The sequence below is a fragment of the Empidonax traillii genome, unplaced genomic scaffold (genome assembly GCF_003031625.1).
Source record: "Empidonax traillii isolate 1590-97213 ecotype Southwest subspecies unplaced genomic scaffold, ASM303162v1 scaffold304:size641404, whole genome shotgun sequence".
Taxonomy (NCBI): domain Eukaryota; kingdom Metazoa; phylum Chordata; class Aves; order Passeriformes; family Tyrannidae; genus Empidonax; species Empidonax traillii.
The window spans coordinates 513907-541204 of record NW_020955497.1 but is presented as its reverse complement, the minus strand read 5'-3'; the positions used below and the strand labels follow the sequence as shown (position 1 = coordinate 541204).

At 47.6% G+C, this 27298-nt stretch overlaps 1 protein-coding gene across 2 annotated transcripts in view; it reads right to left on the bottom strand.

The window, feature by feature from the left end:
• Positions 1-27298, bottom strand: part of LHPP (phospholysine phosphohistidine inorganic pyrophosphate phosphatase) — a 76760-nt gene that overhangs the window by 10044 nt on the left and 39418 nt on the right. The window contains exon 7 of one of the 2 annotated variants that reach the window (XM_027890954.1): positions 19834-19984. The exons of the other annotated variant lie outside the window; for it this stretch is intronic. Coding sequence (XP_027746755.1) covers positions 19861-19984 — 124 coding nt within the window. The 3' untranslated portion in view covers positions 19834-19860. Of the gene's footprint in view, positions 1-19833; positions 19985-27298 lie in introns of those variants that run through there. 2 annotated transcript variants of the gene reach the window in all.

Genomic DNA, 27298 nt, shown 5'->3' with positions numbered 1-27298 from the left:
AAGAGATGATTTTTTTCTCCCAGCCGACTCTATTCAAACCAGATGACAAGCTCGTACCCCGGAGCCGATTCTTGGACAGCCAGAGTTGGGCGTAAAGCATCTAACTCTCAATAAAGTTCAGAAAAATTGAAGTGAGAGAAACCCAAGTTCTTGTGTTACTGCAGTCTGCAAACACATGGAAAGGAGCCGTAAATGCCAGGCCCTGGTGCACAGGCAGTGACCAGGCTGGATGGGAGGGGGGAAAGTGGGCTGGGAGACCAGAAGCTCTGCCTGTACATATGGATGCTCCAAGTGCTGCAGTGCAAGCACAGCACAGCACAGCTGTTCCCAATAAAATCAAGCCTCCCTCTCCCCCTCAAAAGTTAAACTCACATTTGCTTGTTTGCTGAGAAAAATCTGAGAACTGCCCCTGCTCTGCCAAACCATCCAGTCTAACAGGGTGTTTGCAAGCACCGTGAGACTCAGCTCTGCCTGCTTGGATTAATTATTGATGACCCGCTCGGCTTTGCCAGATGACCTTACTCAATTCAGTAGAAAACAATTTTAAACGCCCCTGAGAAAGGATTGGGACATAAATATTTTCTTTGTGCATACACACAAACAGATGTGCATCTTAAATGCAACTGATGCATTAGCTATTAATCAGACTTGATATTACACAGGAGTGGGAAAGATTAATTTTAAGGTTTGAATGTGAAGCTCAGTGGTGCTCAGACATCTTACTCTGTTAGCTACATTTAAAGCCCTAAACCTAAGAGATTATTTCATTGCTTTCCTTTAATACATTGCTTACAAAATCCCTATGAAATGTGTAAAATGAATGCTGGCTCCTGCATTTGCAAAGCATCTCATGGAGATTTAAGTTACAAAACTCTGGAAGATGCAGATTCTAGCAAGAAAAAAAGCTTTGCAGATTATATATACAAAAAGTTTTAATTTAAGATCTCAAATGCTGTTTGGAGAAGTTTGATGTAAAAAAGTATTAGGCCAGATTGGCACTGATAATGCAACTCTAGAGACAAGACACTCAAAGTTACAGCATTAAAAGACTGTTTCTCACCAAAGAAGAATTTGAGCTACCCTAAGGAGAATAATATTTGTCTCCAGATGCTGCTCACTAAATCAGCTTTAATTTTAAATGAGAATGAAACTATGAGCTATCTGTGCCACTCCCAGGAAACCCAAGCAGACAGACACACTTGCAGCCAGTTCTCCTTCCAAAGGGCAGGAACAGCCAATTCACGCACGTGTTGGGAACCAGCACCTCCCTGCTCCAAAACCTTTCTTGTGTGAGAAGCCAAAAAAGCACCTACACTGGAAAATTAAGGCATGATTTACATTTTTGTCTGCAGAGTTGCTCAGCCTGGACAAGGCAACAGTGTGGGGTCTGTCTGACTTCTCCTCCCAGATCACAAAGGAATATTGTATCCAACCTCACTACACCCAAGGATGTCAGGAACCCACCTGTTTGTAAACGTGCTCGTGCCATAACTGGTATCACAAAAGGGAATGCATGTTTGGACTAAACCCCGAGAGATCTGCCTAAGCTTTGAGTCAGTGTATTATTTACGCCCTCTGAAAGGGCTCAGAGATACCTGAGCATGCAGAGCCCACCCAAATAACTTGTGCCTCTTTCTCAGAAACTCCTGCCCCTTCTGAAGCACAAACTTTGATACTGTTATTCCAAATTATGGCTTATTTACTTAAGCCACTCTGTAAATGAGGTTTTCATAATCTTCTCTTTGGAAGTTTGCATGCCATGAGTGTCTCCCCACCTTTGCTTCCATGACCACATTTTCCAGGAGATGAGACTTGAATTGCCTAGGAAATATGTTCACCAATATCTGGCAGTGTTCATGGCCAGGTTGGACGGGGCTTGGAGCAACCAGGTCTAGTGGAAGATACCCCTGCCCATGGCAGGAGACTGTAATGAGATGAGCTTCAAGGCTCCTTCCAACCCAAACCATTCTGGGATTCTGTGAAGTGATGGAGGTGATCAGCTTTGCTTTTTGCTTTGTTTCAGAGATGAAAAAAACCAGGTCTGTTGAGCAGTTGAGGAGGTAATGAAGGAAGCCTTGTGCCATGTGCTTGCAGGCTCTAGGATACTGCATGGGGCTGCTGGGGAGCGAGATCCTAAATCCAACAGCAAACAATACAATCCCATATGGACCAGCAATAGGCAGCCACTGCTGGATCCATTTTTTTTTTTTTTTTTTTAATTAGCCATTCAGGCCTTAGGCTGGGCTACCTCCCTCCAGAGGAATGCAGGATGTCCCCTGTTGATTACACTCACAAAGATGGGAAGCTGTTCAAAGAATGATGACATGCCGCATTTACGGATCGCGCTTCATCCAAGGATCTCAAGCTCTTTGGAAGCGTGTCAGGAAACGTGCAACACCACTGCCCTGGAAACATGAGTGCTGCAGGGAGGCAGCAGGGATGGCCACGGCATCTTCCTGCTCCTCCTGGCTCTCTTCCACCTGGTCCTCACCCCGGGCAGGATCCGGGAGGGCCGAGGAAAGCCAGCGAGCACATTTTTCAAGGTGTCAAACCACATCTACGCCCGTGCTTGAGAATGGATTACGGAAAGTATGCTAAACCAACATCGTTAGTGTCGGGATTAAATCCCCAGCGCTCCTGGCGCTCAGCCCTCTGCTTGGACACGCAGAGCAGGCCAAGGTTTATACCTACTTCCTTCCAGCTTCAAGCTCCAGCTCCTGAGATGGAGGCTGCTGGCGTGTCCGACGTGCTGTGTGCTCAGTGCAGACTCAGCCCCAACCCCCTGGCCCCGCTGAAGCCTTCCAAGGGTTTTGTCAAATACCTCGTCCCAGTCAGGCCAACAGAGATTTTGCTCTACATTGTTAAATAGATAATCCCAAATGTAAAACAGCTGACTTGGCTTTGAGCAGTAAAACACTTGGGATGCTTGGTTTCAGTTCAGGGTGTTGCACAGGTAAGGTCTGCGTCTCCTGTGCTGAACTTGCACATCCTCCACCATCGTTTCACATGCTGGTCCACAGCTGCCACTTTCATTAATACCATGGTTAATAAATACTGTGGCCACCTCCAAACAGCTTTAAAAAATTAGGTTGTGTGGGGCTGACTAGATATTTCCCACGGCAGTTTACTGCTGGCTGCTATCACACGTACAAACCACAGTCTGGAACCACAAAATCATCAGGACACCAACATAAGGAGCTTGAACCACACCTGGAATGCTCAGAACAGCACCAGCCACCACTGCTGCCAGCACTCTGCTTTCACACCCTGCCACATTCATCCTCACAGGGCTAAGATGGTTTCTGAGACAGTTCCTCATGAGCTCCAAGGATCAGGCTGTGCAACACGCCCAGGAGAGCTGGTGGTGAAAGGGGAGCAGAGACATCTCCATCCCCAGCACAAAGCACAACGCCAGGTTTTTTTCCATTGCAGGTATTTGAACTCTCCCAAGGGAAAACTGAAAGAATCTCAAGCCATGGGAGAGCAGAGAACTGCATTTCTGTGCTGGATGGCCCAACCCTGGAAGTGTTCAAGGCCAGGCTGGACGGGGCTTGGAGCAACCTGGTGTAGTGGAAACTGTTCCTGTCCGTGGCAGAGGGTTGTAACAAGATGATCTTTAAGGTCCTTTCCAAAACAACTAATTCCATGATTTCTAATGATGGACTCACAGCACCAGTAAGGCTATTTGAGCTCCCACTGCTGCACCAACTGCTTAAGGATGGTGCTTAGTATTTCTTGGGACCAGACTGAACTTGCAACATTTCTGAACTATTAAATCAATATAAAAGACTCACAGTTTTAAAACAGAGGAGAAAAAAAACCCAAATAAACAAGAACAGTGGCATGGTAACTGCTTTACCTTCTTGGTATCTGTAATATTTGCTTTCATCTCAGCATTGTGGTTGAGACCAGTTTCCTCCCTTTGCACCACCTTCAAGTGAAGACTGATCCTTTGTAGAAGGAACAGCCCATAATACTGGTTCCAGCTGTGGACCAGCTGCTTCTGTAACCCAACCTGGCTTGAAATGAAGTTTATTTGCATACCATGCTCGATACCTTTGAGAAAATACACTACTTAAAATACTTCAAAGGCTCACTTTGTACTGGAGGTGGGACAGGCAAGACTGTAGTCTCTGCACACATTGCTAAATTCTTGTGAGGCATTTCAGGGTGGAGATATTTGTCTATGAAGTTAAAAACAACCCAACAATAACCCAGTCCCCTTCAAATTGCATTCAAGGCAGCACAGAGCAATCTGTGGAGGGCTAATCAAACCTCTCTGCTGCTTTTTCTCAGTCCACAATGAGAAGCAGTAGCCTGGAATGCAGGCTTGGGGTGTGTGTGCTATGTAAGGGTAATATATATAAACATAATAAAGTTTTGAAACAAACCACCCAAGCCCTTGTGTAGAAAGGACTTTAGCAGATCATAAAGAGAGAGACTTCATCTTCATTAAGTAAAACATTAAAGGAAATGTTCTGACTTACTGCACTATACATTAATGCTCGGCAATGTAAGGAGTTTAATTGCCTGTTGCTTTCCCACCATAAATTACTACCTGCAGCTAATGGCAAACCTTCCTCCAGACCTGTTTATGCACCTCACTCCCATTTCGTACACTCGCACGGATGGAAACAGCAGGGCAGCCTGGAGCTGTCTGGAGTCCACACAAACGGGCATGTCTCGAGAAAGCAGCGAGCATTTCAGAATGCCACATGTGTTTGGTATAAGCTGTTTGAGCAGCTCATCACACATGCAGTGCTCAGCAGGTTTTATGATTGTATATACCTGAATTTGATAATTAGCCAGTATGGGTTAGAGATGTGCTGTAGTGACATAATACAACAGTGAGACAGGGCACCTAAACTGACATTTCGAACTGACAGGGGGCAAGTTTAGATTAGATATTGGGAAGAAATCTTTCCCTCTGAGGTTGCCCAGAGAACCTGTGGCTGCCCCATTCCTGGAAGTGTCCAAGGCCAGGCTGGACGGGGCTTGGAGCAACCTGGGATAGTGGAAGGTGTCTCTGCCCATGGCAGAGGGTGGAATGGGATGGTCTTTAAGGTCTCTTCCAACTCAAACCATTCTAGGACTCCATGATCTATGACATATCCATTAATCCTCCTGGTTTGCAGCAGAACAAGATCCACATCCAAATACATGCACAAAAATTTTTCAAGGCGTTTCCTCCAGCCTTCAAACCCCACCTGTGCCTCCCTTCTACAGCCTCTTCTTTCATATAAAAATACTTCAAAAAAAATGCCTGAGAAGACATTTCTGTGCCCCTAAAACAGCTACTACCTGGTGCCTGTGGGGAGGCACTGGTGGGACCACGCTTTTCATTCACAGGAATCTGAAGGAAAAAAACAGGCATGTGGCTTGGGAGATCAACAGTCCCTGCAGTGTCCCTGATTTAAACTCTAGTTAAAAACAGCCTGGGACATTCTGCAAAATTAGAATTACAAAACACAGCTATTGCTATCTGCTAGAAGCAATCCACAAACTCTGACTCTGAATGGCACCTGCCTGAGTCCTGGCTCCAGGGACTTCAGCGTATTTCCTATCTCTGGAAGTCCCTTGTCCAGCCTTTATAAGTAAAATGAAGTGTTAGAGATGCTCCAGCCAGGTCTGATGGAAGACTTTTGTCTTCTGCCTAGGACTGAGCACCTTGGGGAAGCTTTCCATCCAGCCTGTGAGCACTTCCAGTTTCTGAAGCTATCTCTGCCTACATCACTGTAATCTGATTTTACCTCATTAGCCTCTGTGCTACTGGTAGCTTGTATCCTATGGCAGTCTTTGACAACATGTCAGCATTCTGATGCCAGACAAAGCCGTTGTTTTGTTTTGGGTTTTTTTTTTTGTTTTTTTTTTTTTTTTTTTTTTTTTTTTTTTTTTTTTTTTTTTTTTTTTTTTTTTTTTTTTTTTTGCAGCTAACCTGCTCAGGGAATACTGAAGCTCTGGAAATTGGAAGAGATCAGACAACATGAAAAAGGGCCTGAAAAATATTTAATTAATATTTATGCAGAGTAACCCGGGGTCCTCAGGTAATTATCAGCAGATCACAGTAAATCCTCTGGTGAAATCATGCCCTACTGAAAATTACTTGCTGATGAAGACAAGCTTTAAGCCAGTGTTAAACCATGCTGCCACTCACACACACGATTTTCCTCACACACAGCTGTTTCCTCCCCAAGAAGGGGCACTTCCTTCCTTCTTTGAGGTGGGAAAAAAAATCACAGCACCATAGAACTGTTTGGGTTGGAAGGGGCCTTCAAGACCACCTAGTTTCCATCCCAGATGAAGGAGCAGGTCCCTTCAAGGAGGAATTAAAATTACCCATCAGAGAGAGGCAGATATGCAAGGTGACATTTGGACCTCAGTTTAGCTATTCTGCATCTGGGAGATGCTTTTTAGATACAAACCCAAAACAACAAGCCAGAATCCCAATCACTTTCCCAACGGATTAATTAAGGAATCCTCCTCCCAGCCCCCATTCAGAAAAGTCTGGCTGGAAACTAAGTAACAGCAACTGTTTACCCCATTAAAGCTACGCAGTAAGAAAGGACAGCCTCCCACAGCTTCCCACAAATTCAGGCAAGATAAACATCTCTGTTATAAGGCAAGAGCCTCTCCAGTTTTATTGAAGGAGGCAGAAAGTGTCAGAGAATGGGAGCTGCTGAATCCAGGCTCTGATTAGCAATTAAGCACTTGGAGAGGGTCAAGGCTCTGGGCAGCAGTGCCCTCCCCATTGACGCAGAGAAAACCTTCTCACATAAATTAGCCATCCTGTGATTTTAGTGCCGGGGTTTGCCCGTGACAAAGGAGCCCTCGCAGGGCTCAGGGCTCTGTGCAGCCTTTGATCCAGCCTGGAAATCTGGAAATCCGCAGGGGGAGGTCCAGAGGGCTGTAGACAGACCTGTGCCCTCCATGGAGACAAGCTCTCACAGCCCCACAGTGTGCAGGGAGCCTCCTGGATCGGGTAGGATCCCTTTGACTTGAACTTCCACAGATTCCGCAAATATCCAGGTTTTGCAAGGATGGGAGACAAGTAAGGTCTGTGGAGCTCCCCAGCTTCCTGACCCAGGCCCTGAGCAGCCTGGTCCAGTGTAGTGGAAGGCGTCCCTGGTCACGGCAGGTGGTTGGAACTGGATGGTCTTTAAGGTCCCTCCCAAGCCAAACCATTCTGTGAGACCACGGACTGGGGTCCAGCCTCAACCCCCCCCTGCCCCTCACTGTGATTTATGCTGGCAGATGGAGGTCAGATCAGATCAGGTGATCTTTTCTCCGTGAAAGGTATTACATAAAACCAAAGGCCATTCACGTCAGAGGCCCATCTCCCTAATTAAGGGCTGGGAGGCGCCGTGCTCGGGCTGAGCGTGCGATCAGTGCTCCTGACACAATGTGCCCGCAGAGAGCCTCGCAGAACACGTCTGACACTGCCAAGGGCTTTGTTCTCTCTCCCTCCACCCCACACACACCTCCTTCCCTCCTGCACAAAAAGCTGCAATTGAAAAGTCCTGGTCCTCGGAGGGAGCACTGTTTTTTATCAGATGGTAACGATGAGTACATCGTGAAATCATTTAATAGTTCTCATTAAATGCCTTGCTGGAGAGCAAGCCCTGATTTATGGACGCTGTGCCGTGGGTATAAATAAGCTGCACTTCGCTTGTAACACAGCTGGTCAAGAAAATTAATGTTTTGTTTTCCATAACCTTTGTACTCCCCCTTCCTCTGCTACTATGGCAAAGCTCAAGGCGTGTAACTGGATCGTCCTCGGGAAGAGGAGACGCATCCACAGGGCTCACAGGGGCTCAGCCCAGCAGTGGAGAGAGAGGCAGGATCCCAAGGGCAGCCCTGCACTCCAGCTCTCCTGGAACCACCGCCCTCGCACGTGGATGCACCTCCCTATTTCAAAACAAAACCCCAAGTGCTTACAAGCAGACCTGCCTCTCCTGCAATTCGTGCTGGAAGTGTTGCTGGAACAGCGTATCCTGCTAAGTTCAGGTCCAAGAAATACTGATATATTTAGCACCCCTGCATAACTTTCCATACTTAAAAGCCCAGTACTCCTTTTTTTTTTTTTTTTTTTTTTTTTTTTTTTTTTTTTTTTTTTTTTTTTTTTTTTTTTTTTTTTTTTTTTTTTTTTTTTTTTTGTGCCCAGGGAATGGGACAAAAGCCACTCCAACCAGATGCACATCCGTCCCCAGAGCAGGGGAAATATGAGGCCATTGAGACACAGGACAGTGGCCAGAAACATTTTTTAATGCTTGTATTAACCACAGCACCTAATCCTAAGCAAACACTTCATCACTTGCAGAGTGTTTTTTGTAAAAAGACCTTTTAGTCCCAGCACAAGGTGTGCGTTGAGCACGTGACCGAGCACAGGGAAAACTGCACTTCCAGAGCAGACAGATGTTGAGGAGGCTTAAGAGAGAGTCAATTCAAACAAGGATGGAGAGAAGGGCTTTGCAATCATATGGTTTGCATCTGGAATTTACAGGCATGATAATTTTATAACCCTCTCCTTACGGTTTTGAAGCAACGCAATATTCTTTGTTGCTGCAGGGACAGGGCTGCAGGAAACATCCTCGTGTGTCTGACAGCTTCATGTGACCCTGAGCCTGCTCACTGTGTTGCAAAAAAAAAAAAAGGTTGTGGGAGGCTGGCAGAGCCACTGAGGTGCATATGGGCTCATGCATTTCATGGGCATTAAAACATGGAGTCTTAAAATCAAACAGTTTGCTTCTGCTCACAGCCAGCCTCGTCGTATCTCATTCAGAGACACTTCTGGTTTCTTTTATGGTCTATATGAGCTTTTCTTCATAGAAGCGACTTTCTAGTGACTTTGTGTATTTCTTTTCTGGTTGAAACCAAGAAACCTCTTACTCAACCAACCATTTTTCAAAGGTACATAATGCAAGAGGCTGTAAAATCACTGCAAGAAGAGAGAAGAAGAGGCAGGAGGACTCAAAGCACCGAGACAGCCGAGAACAAAACTATGTAAAAATCACCTCGAACCATAGCAGGAAATGTGAGAAAGATTAATATCTTTTAAGAGTAATATTTTTACATTTCCACAGACATAGCCTCAGCACAGTCACAGCTGTGTGCATATTCCAGGCACTTACTGTGCATGGATTCAGAATCTGCCCAAACCCAAAACTTAGCTGTTGTCAACCTTAGTTTAGCCACATATTTGGCATTTAAACAAGAAGAAATTGGGAGTTTTTTTTCCTTGGGAGGCAACGCAGATTTTGGCAACTGCTATTGAGTTTTAAACATTTGAAAGTAATTGCTAATACACAAAGAAGCTGGAATTGAAGGGAACTTTCCCCAGGTTGGAAATCAGTGCTGGTCTCCACTCCAACAGCTCTTGAAGCCAGTCAGGCTCAGTCCAACATGTCCTACCCAGATGTCAGTACCATCTCCAAAACAAGGATACACACAGACACATTTGAATGTCTGTTTCTCTGCAGATGAAGAAAATTTATATTCCATTATCTTCCTTTAAAATGATACATGAAGCAGGAAGACAACTTGTTTCACTAGGAAAAATTTATTAGACTAATTTTCAGGGTGTATTTATTCATAAAACAGATTTTTGCTAGGTGATGGATTCAGATGAATCTGACCTTGAGATTCTGGCTCTTCTCTTCTATTAGTTCCTGTCTCTATAATTAATAGGGATTTAATTATTTCTTGGAATATACTTATGCAAAAATATATCAGTTTTGCAGAGGTCATTAACTCCAGGGTTTCTACTGAGCCACAGTGACTCCATGGTTGATCTTGAGTTGATGCAGGTCCCAATCCAACTTTTCCTGGTATGAACCTCTGTTTCATTTTACTGCTATTTGAGCTTATGAGAGAGGCTGGGAAGGAACAGAGGACATGGAGAACCCTCTTTTGCCTCTGCCACTGGCCTGGTGTGTGACTTCAGGTCATCACTTGGCCTTTCTGTGAATGAGTTTCCCCAACTGAAAAGCGAGAACAACAACACTGTGCTCCTTTGTGTGTTTAGGAGGATTACTGAAAGGCAATGAAATAACCCTGCAAGCAACATGACTGGCAGTAAAAGTGAGAGAGCAGGAGGGAGAAGTTGTTTGTGAATCAGCACTGAGCCCTTTTGGGCTGGAGCAGCTGTCTGTGGGGCACGTGGTGTGGGCACATTTCAGTGATAAATCTGCCTATAAAGTGTGGGACAAATCCTGGCCTCTACCACCTGGGAGCAGCTTCCTTTGATTTGAGTGGGAACTGGTTCCTCACAGCCGAGAGCAGGATTTGTCTCTGTGTAATGTCTTGCATGTTTAAAAAAGAGGGAGGAAGAGCCCTCTCAGATAATCATCACAGAAATAATCTTGGCTTTTCTCACACCGATACCAAGAACACAACTGATAAAACCTCCTAGAGCTGGCCTCTGCCTCGTGATTGCCTTTCTGCCAGCATAAATTTGGAAACTGGGGTTGGTTGCTTGTGTGCAAGGGTGTTCCCCGCACACAGTTTCTGCTGAATGTATACAAGAAAGCTGTGGCCCTGCTTTCCTTCCACTGCACCGAGTCTTGGGCCTGCAAAGCCATACCCATGGAATCACAGCACGGTTAAGGTCAGAGAAGACCTCTGAGGTCATCGAGTCCAAGCACTAACTGGTTGGACTGGTAGTGCATCCTCCGTGCATCAACTGCACAGCTCTCTGCAGCAGCCATGGAAGTCCCACAGCAGACACTGGGATCAGAACCCACAGGTTTGTGTTCGGCACCCACGTTTAATGATCCCTTTGTGACCTTCCACAAACCAATTAGCCTGTATTGCAATTTAAAAAGTGTATAAAGCTGAGTGAAAACACCACCGGAGAGCTGGGCACGATAAGCAGAGCACTGGCAAAAGCACACTCTGAGCATCACCCAAACATGCTCCAAGTCCCCTTTTCCCACCTAGACATCATTTGCATGTACTCCCAAGGCTCCAGCGTGCTTTAGAGATGGGTGAGGCATTAGGATTACCATCACACAAACTTCTCTCCTTCCCTCTGGTTTCCCCACTCTGTGCAACCCCCTGGACCAGCAACTTCCCCCTGGACAGGAGGATGGGAGCAGCTGCTCCTCAGAGCAAGTACTTACAGTCACTGCCCCCAGGAAGGGAGCTGCTGCCAGGAATTAAAGGTAGCCAGCCATTCCTTGCTTACTGTAAATATTTTGCAGCCAATAATTACAGCCTGTTTCAATCCTCCACCCTGGAAAAAGGCTTGCTGTTCCCAAGGCAGAGGGACTGTCCAACTGTCAGTGTCTGCTTCTTCCAACACCTCCGGCTTCCCTTTGGAGTTCTACTGGAGTTCTCCCGCCTCCAAAGGACCACGACCAACATTCTGACTGTCCCTGAGGGAGGTGGTGGCTTTGGCTGACAGAGATGTCCAACCCACGCTTGAACAGGTCGAGCCACTTCTTGCCCAAACGAGTGAATGGCACCGAGCAGCCGCCTCAGAAAGAGTTAAAACAAAGAGTCCTGCTAACACTTGAATATTATAAATCTTTTCAGTTCAAATAAATTATTCAGGAGATGTCAGCCTCCCGTCAGCACCATCTGAGCTACATTTTTAATAGTTCTGTGCACTGAACACATTCTGTCATAGCATCAGTGATGCTGAGCTGCGAGACGACGGAGGGGGAAACGCAAGCACGCTGTGAACGTGAAAGACTGAGCTGCTTTCTCTTAATGGCCACAGAACACGTGTTGCCCAAGGCAGAGGAGGGATCCCTGGTGTTGGTTACACTGCAGGGGAGTAAAACAAACAGAAATAATGCACTGACTTCAGGAATTCTCACAGGAGCCTCGTCATTTTCCCTCCAAAGCACTATCCTACCCGATAGATAATTCACCCACCACCTTCCACTGTCTTAGGTCTCATTTATTGTAAATGAATCCACACTGTGACTCTACTAGATTTTTCCAAACATAAGCTGGAATCAGGATCTACCCTCAAGGCTGCACGGACACATAACTTAACAAGGAAGAGTCTTTTCTTCCATGTCTGTGGGAATAACAATAAGAGAAGGGAGCATTTTTCTTTGCTCCAGATGCTAAAATAATCACCTCACTGACCTATGTATTCATTTACTTGTCCAATTCACAATCCACCTGGCTAAACACTTTTACTCCCCATCCCTGTTTTGGTCCCAGAAGATGGAAGAGAGGAAAAGGACCAGATTTCCCACAGGGAAGCTGTTTGGGGTAAACAACCCCGAGAGAAGAGCCTCTTGTCCTAATCAGGGGAAACTGGCTGTTGAGGTATGACCTCAGACTTCCACACTTCTTACTTCTGAGTAGGAAAACAAACTTTGCCCCGAGTGCTTTCTGTCTGCAGCTTCACCTGCTTCAGATTTCACCTGAGAGAGAAGGAGACAACGAGCAAGTGCAAGGTTGTTGCAAATCAAAGGATAGAAAAGGGATGGGGATATGGGAGATCCACAGCCTCCTCCAGCAACACTGTGGGGCACATCAAATCCCAAATTCTGAGGAGCAAACACCACCTGTGTCCTCTCTCTTCCTACAAACAGGAACAGCTCCTGTCACAAGGGCAGCAGCAGCACGGTAGGTCTGGTTTGCTCTTAGGTATAACTCAGTAAGGTTAATTAAGGGTGTTGTACTAACTGGGGGTTCTCCTGGGACAAACTAAGACCTAAAAGATGACTGGTGACTGGTCAGGCCAGCATACGGAGGGTGGAGGGAGAAAGGACCAAGGTTTGGCAGGGCTTATGGAAAAAAATGCAGCCTCTTGTTCATCGCTCAGAGGTGACGATGGGCACGAGGCGTGAAAGCCTCTGGGTGCCCACACACACTCCCACTGTTCACCAGGCACCTCCTGGGGACTCGAAGGAATTCTACACAGCACAAAAATGCTGCGGTCAGTCCTGAGTGGGCTCGATGGCTGAGCAGCCTGCAGAGAGAACCCGTACGTGCCCAGGCTGGAATGAAGAAAATCCAAACGCAAACATGCCGAGGGATCGCTTACAGAAAGGTCCCCCGGGGAGTGGCAGAAGGAACCTGTGCCAACAGGGTGGTTTCTGGGAGTCAGGCATGTGCCCAAGGGAGAGCTGAGTGATGCCATTGACCCCAGGGGGTGCAGGAAGGGCACTGAAGCCTGAAGGTACCACTGAACCACAAGCTCAGAGGCAACAACGCTCTCGACCACGTGAAAAAGAGAATAACAGCCCCCCTGCAATAAAGCCAGCACTCCATCAATTTTCCCATTTTCATTTACACTGGTCCCTCAGCTGTAGAACAGCTTAACCCTACTGGGTTTCATCTGTCACAGATCTGCACCTCACAAGCTTGGATGCAAGGAGGGTGAGCGGCCCTGTGGTCAGCAGCAGTGTGCTTGGTAAAGGCTGATCAGCATCCTGGAGGGATCCAGAATCCAACAGCAATCCATCATCCAGGCCAGAGCACAGAGGATACGAGTGTGGGCTGAGAGTCAGCTATTGTGTGGATGCACCTATGGAGAACATTTGGTGGAATAAGGATAACAAGGAAAACAGGAAGCCTGAGCCTGTTTGCCCAAGGACAGTGATTGTAACAGTGCTTGTCTTTGCAGCATACAATGGATGTTCCTGCTGTCACGTGCCACGTGAGGAGGAACATCTGGAGAAATATCTTTCTTTGGATACCTGGGAGGGTGGGGAACCCTCATCCCACCAAGTGCAATGTGAGCAGGGCACCAGGATGGAGGAGCAGAGCAAGGACGAGGATGGGAAGGAGTGGGGAAAGCCAGCTGCCATTTTTGGGAGTGATGCTGCCCGAGGTATCAGAGAGGTCAATTCCATTTCACATCTCCCACTCACCCCTTGGAAAAATAGTTATTTGACATTCACAAAATAAACACTTTTCTTTTCCAGAAGTACTGAGTGGTGGATCAGTACCGGGCCAGACCTGGTACTGGTACCTCCAACAGCAGGAGCTGTGCTCTTTTAAATGGAATTTTTGGCAAGGATAAAACTGAGCCCATGCAATACACTGATCTCCTTGGGGAAAGCACATTTCTGGGTGCTCTCTGGAAAGCTGTTCTTTGCCTTGTCATGTTACTGTCCATCCACTCCAGCAGTCCCACTCGTTCCCTGGGAGGCTGAAGACAATTCTAGGTGTTTCCAGAGCTTGTCTGTGTTAACACGGGCAGGGGAGGAAACAAGAAACTCACCCACAGTGCAGCAGCCAGAGGTGCAAAAATGCAGTGACCTTGTGAATAGTGAAGGCAGGCCCAACCCAGAGCACTTTGTGCTGTTTAGAGCCAGTCTGGCAGTGGCTGCATTAAGAATGCACGGACTTGAATGTGGAACATGTGTTTGGTGAGAGTAATAAAACACCTGAGCAGGAAAGCTGGGGCTGTTGAGCCTCCTCCTCTCTCTTGGCAGCCTCAAAATTGCTTCTGGATTATGACTTTGGAGGGGAGAGCACGATCAAACAGGTGGGCTGAGAGGTGTAGAGGTTTTATCCTGCCATCTGTCCCCAGAGAGCACGTGTCAGAAATAAAAAGGATGAGTGGGAAAATGACCGGCAGCAATGGAAGCGGCAGGATTTCAAAACACCAGCAAGGCTGGGCCCAGGTCCAAGCTGGTGCCCGCTCTGGCTGAGCCCTGTTTTTGATTTAAACCCCTAAAATTAGTTGCTGCAACCCCCCGGGGTCCTCTCTCTGATCCACCTCAAGCATCCCATGTGATGGCGGCTGGGAGTGGGGGCCACCGAGGGTCCCCAGCAGAGAGGGCTCCCCAGGGACACCCAGACCTGGGTGACTGCTCTGCAATCCCAGGAGATTTTGGGGTAAAGCCAGCCTGGCTGTGCCCCAGGGAGCCAATGCCATGCAAAGCCCTGGTTCAGGGCAATGCTCCGGTTCAGGTGCCTGCCTAGTGCGTGAGGCAGCCAACATGGGAAGGGTTAAGGTAACCTCAGTCCCAGGCTTGTTTACCCTGAGCATTAGAGAGGGATAGTTTGCTGAGAACACACTGATCAATATCTCCCAGCTGCCAGTTTAATCAGGATTAAGTGAGCAGCTATTAATTTTGCTCTTTTCCAACAACATTCAGCTGCCGTGTGAAAATGCTTCTTCTATCACAAACAAATTAACCTTGATACCATCTATCCAGACGTTTTAAAGGGACTTAAAAAAAAAAAAAAGAAAACCTCAAATCAAACCACTAACAAGAAGGGCCAAGACCAATAATCTGGCTTTAATTAGAAGTTTTCCAGTGAGATGGCTCACAGCAGGAGGATGAAGCAGCAGGAAGGCGGGGGTGCTTCAACAGAGCCAAGGTGTGCTTGGCTGGGAGCTGGGTGCTGAGACAAGGCTGGATGGACACCTGCAAAGCCACCTTTGAAGCGTTTAGAGTCGTAAAGCACTGCGCAAGAGCAGGGAGCAGCAAGCAGGTTCCCAGTGCCCCTTCCCAACGTCAGAGCAGAGAGATCTCCTTGGAGTGCAGGGACAGACATAGGTGCCACCAGAGCAGGAGAGGTTTGACTCTTCAGTCGTGCTGTTTCCACTGCCAACCAGGCAAATCCCGCGGGCCTGGAGCGCCCTCCCCTCCCAGAGAATTTCAGGGAATATTTTAACACGCTGACTGGCACGGTTTGCAGCTCAGCTGAATATTTTGATACGTGCAGAACCGCTTCTCTTCCGAAGCACATCCACCTTTGGCGGGGGGGGGGTGGCAGGCAGCCACCCGGCACAGTGCGCGGCCACGCATACAAACACGCCACAGCAATCCAGCCTGAGGCTCTCTGGGACTGAACTCCCCAGGCTAAAGATGACAGATGCTTCCAGATCCACGAGCACAAATGGCCACCCCAAAGAGCCAGCTTCTGCTGTGTTTTGTCTGCTTTGTCCCATAAAGTCTCTTATTCTCGTCCATGGGGTGACTCATGGAGGAAGAGGACGCGTCCTAGGAAGAAGGGAAGCGGGATGCACAGAAGCCCAGCCTCAAGCTTTGTAAAAGTCCTTTCTCTCAGCTATTCTGTGCGTTGCAAAGGCACCAGAAGCTCTCTGAAAAAAAAGGATGACGGACGCGGCTGGACTTTCTTTTCCAAGCTTCCTCTGAAATCACACTTGGCACAGCAGCCCCGGCCTGCTGAAAGAACATGGGAACGTGCGTGGCAAGAGCTGCTCTCAGGTTGGAGCTCTCTGGGCTTTTCTAAACCATCTGGGCTCTGATTTAGCTTGCAAGTCTGTAAGTCTCAAATGAAAACTCAGCTTCTAACCCAAGGGTTCAGCTCGAGGTCGATGGCAGATGAGTGGCTGAAGAACTCACTCTTAATTCCCCCTGGTTAAGGGCAGTGGGGAAAGGTCTTTGCCCCCACAAAGGAAAACTCACCTGATCCATTCCCATTTCCCAACTCCACTGTCTCAGCTATCTGGAAAAACTCTGCTACTATTTCCCATCTTCTGGAAAAGGAGTGAGAGACCCAGCACAGGCAGAGCTCAGGCAGCTGATGAGTTTCTCAGCACCAGGTTATACAACTCTCCTTCCAGCCAGCAGAGCAAGGCAGTGTTTGAAATGCTGGTGGCTCTCCATCTGACCCTGAAGCTGAAGTCCCACCTGGATTAAGTTTTCCACCACCATGCCCAGGTGAAAACCAGTGTGCCCAAGTGGCAATGGTGAGCAGCCCTAGACCAAATGATCCCGGTGCAAACACCATCTGCTGTAAATCCTCATCCTTTATGTAGCTCCAAAGCTTTGTGAGATGCACGGACATCTGTCTCTCTCCTTTCTCCATGTGGACCCAGAGAGAAGTCCTTGAATTCTGCCCCCCTTGGCTACGCTACATAAGGCACAAAGACCAGGCCCAGAGGTGGGGAAGCACGTCATGATCGGTGACAAGCCTTTTCAGAGCAAACCTCAGAAGTCTTTCATTGCAGAGCTCTGCTTCCTTCCGCTCTGGTCTGCACAAACCATTTCTGAATTGCAAAGTGACACCCAGCCCTGATTAATAGATGTGTGGCACTGGGCCTCCACCCTCCCAGCTTGTGTCAGGAACTATGCTGATACGGATTAAACTGAAGAGCTATTGTTCCAGTCGGGCCACGTTAGGCCATATTTTGTCCAGAAGAGCAGAGATTGGAGGGAGGCTGGCACATGGCAGAGCAGGTTCAGATAGCTCTGAAGGTCAAGCCAACTCCACTGTGGAGGGCTAGAAGCTTTCTGTGCCAGGTAGGACCGTGGATAAAATTATGCTCTCCAAGGAGTGGATGTAATCCAGGTGACAGCCGTTACCCAGCGCTGCCTCTGGGAATGTTAAAATAAGACTTTGCTCTGTCCGTTTAAAGATCTTGGAGAGTTTTCCAAACATGAGGGATCTAAATCTCTCAGTGCTCCCAGGGTGCAACACAAACCGTCTGGGGTACCCACCGAGGCAGGTTTGGAAGTGCCAATGACTCTTTCATTTGTTTTACTGAAAGGGAAACTGAGGCCCCAGGGGAGTCGAGCCAACGATTCCTAATTTGAATGCCTGATGTTAAGCAACTCATCTGCATGAAGAAATCATTTACAATTTGTACCTTTTTTTTTTTTTTTCCCCTAAATCAGATTAAAGTATTACAAGGTTGATCCCCTTCCAGACAGCTTGGTTGGCTGCATAATGTTTCAACACTTGGATTTTTCCCACAAAAAACACCACCACAATATCGCAGAAATTTGACCGTGCGCCTGCATGTGCTTACACAGGGGGCCTTGAAAATGGCAACACCAAACAAGTATTTCCCACAAAACCAAAAAAAATTCCCTTTGAATATTACAGCTGTTAGATAAAATACATACTTCCTACTGCATAATTAAAAAAGCCTCTGCAACTTTAACGCATATTGCCCTTGATCATGTGGAAGCAAGGAGGAACAAAATCATTAGAAGCTAAATTATTCTAGTAGCCTATTATCATGGTGTAATCTTATTAAAGAAAATTCATGCTGGTGTAGCCTCTTACCTTCACCACTTACAGAAGAGCCATGTGGTGCAGTTCTGAGTGCACTGAGATAATAAAATTACAGTGAATTATGCAGCCTGTGTATGGAAAAAAGAGCATAATTCCATCCCTTTGAGGAGGGATGCTGATTTTTCTCAGGGAGGCGACACCAGTACTACTCAGTTACTGTGCATAAAGGGACTATTCATTACTATCCGCAGATAAGCAATTTTGGAGAAGATCTAGGGGCTGCCAGTGCAAAAAGGCACAGCTTGCTGCCACGGCCTGGCCAGCAGCCAGTGCCAGTCTCTGGCTCCAACAGTGTCCACGGCGTCGCTCCCTGTGGGTGCCTGTCTCTGCCCACCCAACAACTCGGGCACTGCCAGCCTGGGCTGGTGCAAGCCGTCCCTGCCCATGTCAGGGGGTTGGAATTAGATGATCTTAAAGGTCCCTTCCAACCCAAGCCATCCTGTGGTCCCAGTTCCATGAGTTAGGGACACGCAACATAGAGCCTGTGCTGATTTAAACATCAGAAGAGAGGAAGGCCTCGCTCCCCTCATCACCTGCTGTGAAGGACAGGCACATAATTACAAGTTTTCTGCAAGTGTTAATTACAGTGGACTTAGCTAATGACCAACTGGTATTTTGATTGTATTAAGTTTCTAAGTGTAATGAACTTAACTGAAGTATGGATTACAATCTTGCTCTAATTAAAGCAAAAACGTGTAACACATATTTAGCTATCAGAAAGAGCTTTAATGCCTGTTTGAGGTCAAACTGTTGAAAATATTAACGTGTTGTCTAAAGCCTGCAGCACTTAATTAGATTCTTCATCCAAGTGGAATTCATGTTACTTCAAAGGGTGCATCCCGATAAGATTTTCTTGTGCACTCAGAAATAGATGGAATACAGATCTGGACTGTTACTTCCATGCTACCTCTCCTTTGCTCTCCAGTTCTGAATCCTGACTTCCTCAGTCCCCTCCAGCCCCGTGGCCTGGGGGAAGAGATGGGGACAGCTTGTATTTCTGAACCTTTTGCACGTCTAATTTCTGAGCATTTTGCCTTTCACTGCAGTCAGAGCTGTACCATTTGCTGCCTTGCTCTGGGCACAAAGGGCAGAGCAGGGAGGTCACTGTCACCTTGCAATACGTGCATAGAAATCAAACAACACACCTTGCTGCCAGCAGCCACAGGGAAAAGGTGCTCAATGTTGGTGCATCAGTAGTGGCCAAGCAAAGCTGGGATCAGAAAAGTAAAGCAGAGCTCAGGAAGACGACAGGGTTGAAGTGCCAGGAATCCCGGAGGTCAGGATCAAGCAGGGAAGAGCTCTCAGCTCTTGTCTGAGCTGTGCTACAGCTCTGCCTCTTGGCTTTGCAGCCCTAGGAGGAACTGACATACTTTAATCCAACTTTTTAATGCCAAATGAAGAATGGATTGGAAACAGGACGTTCTCCCTGGAAAGCACTGGACTTAATTTCTTCCACTCCTTTGGCAATACCTGTTTCTGTACTTCTTTAAGACAAAACACAGAACCCTTTCTTTTTTTCTGGTTGTCGCCTGAGGCAGGAGAAAGCTGTTTGCTGTAGGTGATGTCTCCACCCAGCTCCTACCAGAAATGACATGTTTGCAAAGTCAAAAAGTCACCGCTCCTGAGGCCTACCCAGCCACCACAAAAAAAGTATTTTCAAACATCTGTGATCCCTTTTCTCCCAGCCCTGACCTTCAGCTGTCTTCAGTAACCCTTCCTGTTTCTAAACCACCTGGAGATGCTTGGAAGGGCAAAAGGGAAATGCAAATTCACCTCTGAAGGGGAACCGGATGCCAAAACCACCCTCCAGGCCTGGGCAATTAAGGCACTGACAAGCTGGTGCATCATTTATTTGAATTTGGTGTCAGGGCCTGATTTTTGACACCCAAAATGTCAATGTTCCAGGAGCCCCCCTGTCAGGCTAGACATGCTGCTGGACACACAGCTGCTCGCTCCAGCAGAGGCTGGCAGAAGGGATTCCTCTCCAACCTGGCCTCCCTTAGAAAGACAGCTGGACCTGTGGGGAGGACTGGACATGTGCAGCTCCCTTCTGGTCTCCTGACCACAGGAGCAGGGTAAGGGCTCTGTCAGAGCAGCAGTTGCTCAAGGGCAGGGCTGGGGAGGAAAATGTGTGAGCTCAGGAAGAGCTTGTGGTTATGAGTCAGGGTGTCACCACGCAGCATGTGAAGTGACACTTAGACCAGTCTGAACTAAAGGCTTCCTGTCTTCAAAATATCTCATTTGGGTCACACTTGAAGCAAACCAAGCTCAGCACAGCCACGCAGCAACACCTCACTCCAACTCACGACAGAGGTGTGCGACTTCTTGCAATGAGCTTGACAGTGCAAACCCTTCTGGTCTTGTCACGGCATCTACAACGACACATCCACAACCACGGCCACGCAGCTCCCCCACACTGTGATACAGCACCTTATCAGCACTTTTATGACAGCTTTGGTCACCTTTCTCCACCCAAATCACGGCCTGAATGGGGAGCCTGGGATCCACCGCTCCACCGCTGCCGAGCCCTGCCACGGCAGTCTCACAGTTCCAGGATAATCTCATCTTAGACAGCCCTAACTGGCCGTGTTAACCCAGCCAGCAACTGGTGTTTACTCAGGATATCAAGTCCTTGAGACTGCGCACACCTGGGTGTGCCCTGCACTGATGGAGGGAGGAGACTTTGCACTGGAATTGGGAAGCTGATTTAAAAATTCTGCTTGCCTGATGTACAAGTCCACGGTGGGAGTTTACAAGAAGGCAGAGAGGGTTTGAGTCCAGTGAGGACTGCATTGCAACCATCACCTCTGAAAAGAGAGACACCCAACCAATGGAATAGAGAGCATCAAAGGAGTAAACCTAATTCTGTGCCTATCAGGTTGCCAGGAGCTGGAGGGACAGGAGATGCTATAAGGTGAACACATTAGCATAAGATAATGTCACTTGTACTGGCAGCCCCAGAAAGGAGGGACTCTGCAGCCAGAAGTAGCCATGTCCAAACAACTAACACACTGCAAAGTCACGGTGAAACAGAGACAAGGCTAAGGAGAAGAACCTCTCCCAGGTTAGGAAGAAGAGTAGGACAGGCTGCCCAGGGCAGTGGTGGAGTCCCCACCCCTAGAGGGATTTAAAAAACATGTAGATGTGGCACCTGGGGATATGGTTTAGTGGTGGCCTTGGCAGTGCTGGGGGAAAGACTGGACTCTCTGAAGTCTTTTCCAACCTAAATAATTCTGTGACTCTAAAATGATTCAATCGAATTCAAGGATAAAGACAGGACTTAAGGACACCAAACCAGCAAGGCAGCCCCAAGCCAAAGGCTGTACCGAGGTGGGCACCCATCCAAGGCAACCTGTGCTCACACCAGAGCACCTGCAAACAACCACATGGAAGCAACAAGACGGGAAACATCGGCTTTAACAACGGAGCTGCCTTCACACCTCCCTCTGCTGGGCTCGTTGGCTTCTGGGACGTAAAAGGAGAAGCCTCAAATGCACGTGACTCTGCATGTGTGTGTGTGCACAAACATGGGCAAATAACTCTGGTGAGAACTAGGGGAGTTAGCAGGCACCTGAGAGCAGGAGCACGCTGCAGCTAAGCAACCTTAACAGAAGCGATCTGATTTACTGAGGAAACTCAGCTATGCGTTCCTCCAGAAGCCGCAGATTTTGCTCCTGAGGTTTCTGTGCCATTAATCCCATTAGCGACAGGATTTACATGTTGAGATGAGGAGAGGTAAAAGCAGGGGGGAAAAAAAAAAAATAAAAAAAATGACACAGATGCTACATCACCGGCCCCAGCTAATTTTCATGCAATTCTGGTTTCAGATAAAGAGCCTTCCCTGGGTTTTTTTTTGTACAAGAACAGCAATGCTGGCTATTCAAAGGGTGATAATACATCTCTCTCTCATGGCTAAAGCCTCCAGCTTTCCGAGCACACATCCCCAAGGAGCACAGCAGGGAGCAGGGATGTGCCTTCAACAACTCTGGTGCCAGACTCAATCTCTTCCCCTTGCTCGGCTCCAGCTTTGGGGCAGACAAAGGGACAAAATTATTTCAAGTGAAGCCCTTACTGGCTAATTGCATTTTGTGCCCCCCCACTGGATTATGCTGAGAAGCAAGCAGGAGCAGGCAAATTTATTAGGGCTGTTTCAGGGAGTTAGGGTGAACACTGAACCCTGCACAGATTCAGTAAAAGGGGGAAGATTAAGGCTTTGTTAAAGCTGAGTAAATGCATAAGAGCTTCACTGAAAACAGATGAGCTGATTAATGTCTTCAGGTTTAACAGAACAGCAACCACGTATGGCTGTTTTCACAGAGCCATAAACTAGATATTAAAAAAAGGAAAGGGAAAGTAAAACAAAGGAAATCCCCTTTAGCAGAGATAAACTGAGCTTGGACACAGGTACAGACCCAAAAGGAACCAACAAGAGGCATCTCACAGGCTAAAACAAACTCCTGTTTCCCAAGAGCGTCAAGTGTGATCCCCTGTGAAACAGGAAACATTTAATAACATCGTTTCAATAAGAGAAACATCAGCTCACATGAGCTGATGTTTCTCTTATTGAAACGATGAAATTAAATGTTATTTTTGAAAAGTTTACGTGAATTTAAGAGAGCAGGGTAAATCCCAGCCCCTTACAGCAAGCCTTTAACACTTGATAATGCACACAAGGAGGGAGGTGCAAACTTCTCTGGGCAGAGCTCTGTCCTCACGTGTTCCTGTGCTCTCGATGCCCTGTCACAAACCATCTGGCTCTGAATCATCACCTGCCCCTCACTGCACTCCCTGGCACAACTACAGAGGAAACCTCTGTGTGAATCTCTGCAAAAATCCGAAACGTAAAGGAGATTGCTCAAAGCAGGTTGTAAAGCATCATCCCCTCCATGCCCAGTGTTCCAGCCAGGTAATGTGCTGCCTTTGCTGAAACAAGGAGGTGAATTTTCCAGACTTCCCCAAAACCAACAGTCAAACCTACGAAGGACAAGAAGTGAGTCTCTGTCTGTCACGGGAGAGCAGCCAAATCTTTTTGTGAACCCAGTAACAGCCTTCTTTGCTGCCTTTACATGTCTTCAGCACAAACCCAAGCCCCTCTGGCTTCTCTGTTCATATATATATATATATTTATATATGAACAACATGGAAACTAGACAAGGCTAACTCCAAATGCTGTTGGATGGCTTCCCTGTGGTTTCTGGAGAGCACAGGTTCCTTTTAGTTTTTCCCATCAGGCACACTTTGCCCCATCTGTAGGACAAGGCTTCCCCCAGCAGGGATGGAAAGGGTCTCCCTCTCCCCACTCTTCAGCTCCCTGAAAACCAGAACGCAGGATTTTGTTGCATGACTATAAATGGCGAATTGCACAGACCAGGAAGGATTATTTATTTGTTCCTTCATTCCTCAGCGCATGCAAAGCCAAATTCTGTCTCCTGGGACTGCATGTGAGAGCTAAGGGGTTGTGGACTGGTCAGTGGGGTGAAGTCCCCAGGTATTTTTGAGTGGGGTGTTTTATTGTGTGGAACCTTCCTGAAGCTACAGACAAGGAATGTGTTTGGGACAGAGGGTTTGCCATTGCACACCAGCATTCTGAGAGCATGCCCTCCTGTCCCTTCTCAGCAAAATTCCTAAAAGTGTATTTTTTGTGGACTTTAGGTGCCTGACAAATCCTCATGTTACAAAGTGGCACCTGGAGAGGTCCCTCCTACCCCCGTTTCAAGCTCTCCTCAGCTTTCCAGCTCTTGTAAGCAGGATAACACCTGAATGGCCCCAGGCACTCTGATCCCTTCTTGCAAAGCATCAGGTTGGTTTTCTTTCATCTTCATTCCTCTATTCCCCCTTCTTCCCATAATGCCTGCTCCTCAAGCTCTGCCCACCTCATTCCCAGGGCACAGGATAACCAGGAACACAGTGACTGTCACCTTGCATCGTTTTTCCCTGGGAAGGAAACTTTTCCCTGGCACTGCAGCACGGTGGTACCATCCCACCTGGAGAACACAGTCCAGATTCAACCCCTGTGAAAGGGGAGTTTATCACTGGTGCTGGCAGATTTTCCAACATCCCGGGCTAAGTGTGTGCCTTAGAAACCATGTGATAAATTTGTAATCATTCCCTCCCTCCCTCCTCTGCAGCAGGGATGTTTTAAGAGGAGCTTGACTGCATATCCTGGGGATGCTGTTTGTTTCCACCTGAAACAGAGGCTGGGGCACATCTGCAGGCTCCCAGCTGGCCCAGACCCTGGTGTGCATCAGCTTGACAGCCCCTTGTGGCCTCAAAATCCCCCAAGGCACCAGTACCCACTGAGAGGTGCCACCAGCGCCAACACCATTTGTAGCAGTGCAAGGTGACCATGCCACAGCACTGGAGGTGCAGGCAGGGGCAGAAAGCCCCCTGTCCACCTCCTTTTCTGGCTGCTGAACCCCTGTGCTATATAACTCTCCCCATTTGCATCTTTCTTGGCACCCTTCCCTGCCTTTAGCCAAACCACTGTTCTCACTCGGTAACACATTAAGTATTTCTCTGCCTTCACCTTGGTCCAGATTCAAATCTGTTGTCAAAATACTGAGGGTTCAGTTCCAGTTCAAGGACAGAAGCTCCAAAGCCCTGACACTGCTTTCCTGGCCGAGCTCTGCTCTGTTCTGCTGTTGGTCCAAGACAAGGTCCTGCACAAAGCTGTGCTCTCCCCCCTCCAGCAACCTGCCAGCACTTCTGCTCTCCAGGGCTTTTAAGAACCTCAAAAAACTGAAATAACACAGACATGGAGGGGTTCTGCACTCAGCAGGATCTTCTTAAATAAAAAGTCCTCGAGGCAGAAAAGCACCCTGCAATTTTACAGACTTTTCCAGCAAGACCTCCAGCCAGGGAGCACCATCGTGCACCCCAAGGGCTGTGTGCTCCTGCAGCCAGCACTGCCCAGCGTGCTGCTGCCTCCCTCAACCTCCCCCAACAGCCCAAACCCTGCCTAAATCCTGGGTTTAAACCAAGGTTACCTCGAGCAGGTGAGGACCGAAGAGTACAGCCCAAGGTATATGTGGTTGTCTATGGCCTAGTGAAGAAGTGAAGGTAAATCCTTCTTGTTTCTTTGAATTTACAAACAGAGCAGAAGACAAACCCAGCAGGAAGAAATTCCAGCCCTTTCCTTTTAATTGAAAATAGATCTATAAAATCCTGCTAAGTCCTCTGGCTAATGCAGGTGCTGGAAGGCAGCTGGAATACACTTCCCAAGGGCAGGGTATGTTACGATCATTACATTAAAAGTCACAGGGGTCTAAGTTTAAAAGTAAAAACTACACACGTTCCCTCCTCCCCTACTCACACTCTGCTCCTGACCTCCTCCTGCTAACGTAGGGAACCTGATTTTGAAATAATCCGAAAGAGATCAGAAATAATGGTGAGTCAGTGATCAAATTTTTAAAATGCGATGTGTCAGTAATCGGATTTTCAAAAATGATGTCTCATCTGCAGTCTCCTGATGAGCTAAACCTGTTGATCATGGGAAATCCTCCAGGCTGGAATCAAGACGAGGGATTTCTTCATGTCCAGTAGACCTCCAACAACTATGAGGCCTATTTGCAGTTCATAAATAAAGAAAAATAAAACCTCACTGCTATGCAGGGCATGGCACGTGCAAAAATTGCAGAAGCATATAAAACAAACTAAATTCAGACATCCAAACCTGCCCCTGATGGTCCATAACGTTTTTTTCAATGCATGTTTTCAGGTGAGATCACGGCTGAATGTTTGAAGGAAAGCAAAAGGCGGGAACAGCAGGCACCCAGTCCCTTTTGCCAGGTGGAAAAGCGGGCACCACGCTGACATGTGACGTGCCACTTCATGCTGAAGCAAGAGAAATGTACAGCTTGGTTGGGGTTTTTTTTGTGGTTTTTTGTTTGTTTGTTTGTTTTTAAGGTTCAACTGCTTTAAGGAGCTTGCTTTTTTCAAGGAATGCCTGCTCCAGAGTTGTTGGGAAATGGGACTGTGGGGAAACCGCCCTCAGAGCCGGGTCCGGCAGAGGAACAGGCTGTCTTTGATGCCATCTACTGGAACGGTGGTTCCAGGACCTGGGACCTGCTGCTCTGCTGGACAACACGAAATTATGGCTTGTTCCCACGGGGAGTTGGATGCTGCAAGTGGGATGCAGGCTGGGAAAGGCTGCCAGGCCAAAGTGATGCTTTGCAGGGTCCACGGATGCAGTGGGACTTCCAACAGCCCATCCGAGGTTTTCAGAGGATTTCACACGGGGTGTGCTGCTCCTGGAAGCCCACAGATGTCCAGAAAAAACAGGCAAGGAGGCAGAGCCCAAGGAACAATCACTGCCATGAGAAAGAAAGACAAGGAAGAGGGAGTTCCTGGCTGTAAGATTCAATCTATGGGAGATTACGGCATTCCTAGGAGGGGAGAGGAGGGACATCTTCCTCCTTAGGGAGGAAGGGCTTCCTTCACTTCCAGCTGCAGCCCAGTGTGAGTGAAATCAGACTAAGCTGGGCTGTTGCCTGTAAACAACAGGAGAAGCAAGATTTGGATGGTATGCCTGAAATCCCTGGGATTTTGCCATGGGGATGGACGAATCCTCACCAAGTCACTCCACAGCACCAACCAAGTTTTCCTCCTCACCCATCTGCCCTTCAGTGCACCAGACCAGCTGATGACAGGAAAAGCAAGGCTCAGCTATCTGCTTATGTCACTTGTTCTGGTGCTGATTGTTCCCCTTCTAACACTCAAAATCACCCAAGGATGCTTTCTGCAAACACCCTGCAAGGCAAAGAGAAAATACTTGGGGATTTTTTGAGTCCTAGCTATTTTAGGAAGATGTTAAATACCATATTTCATCTCCTGGGGAGATGGATCTGGGGGTTTTGTGCCTTTTCTTGAGGAATTCCAGCAGATAAGACCAAGACTGGTGCAGATTTTTTTTTTTTTCCTGTCCCAGTAATTATGATTTGCAGATAAGGAATCATTGCCAAGTGTCCCAACTACGAGGCATGTGCTGGATGTGGAGCCAGCATTGACTTGGATGGCAGGCCCAGCAACCTCAGCATGAAGGACACTTCTCCCACACTATCTCCTCAAACAAGCTTGGCAACATAGCAACAGCCACATGGCATGATTTCCCCATAAGTCTGGCCTCTCCAGGGAGTACCTTCCCTGTGCTGAGCCCTCCCATGGTTTTACAATAGCTCTGTGTCCTTGGGAAGGTCCTAATTTACCTTTTTGTCCAAAAGATCCAGAAAACAGAGGGAGGAAAAGAATTAGGTACCATGGGGAAGGAGCAAAAGGGATGGCAAACCACATGCAGTTGGTGAGCAAACTGCAAACTTGGAACAGAAAAATCAAG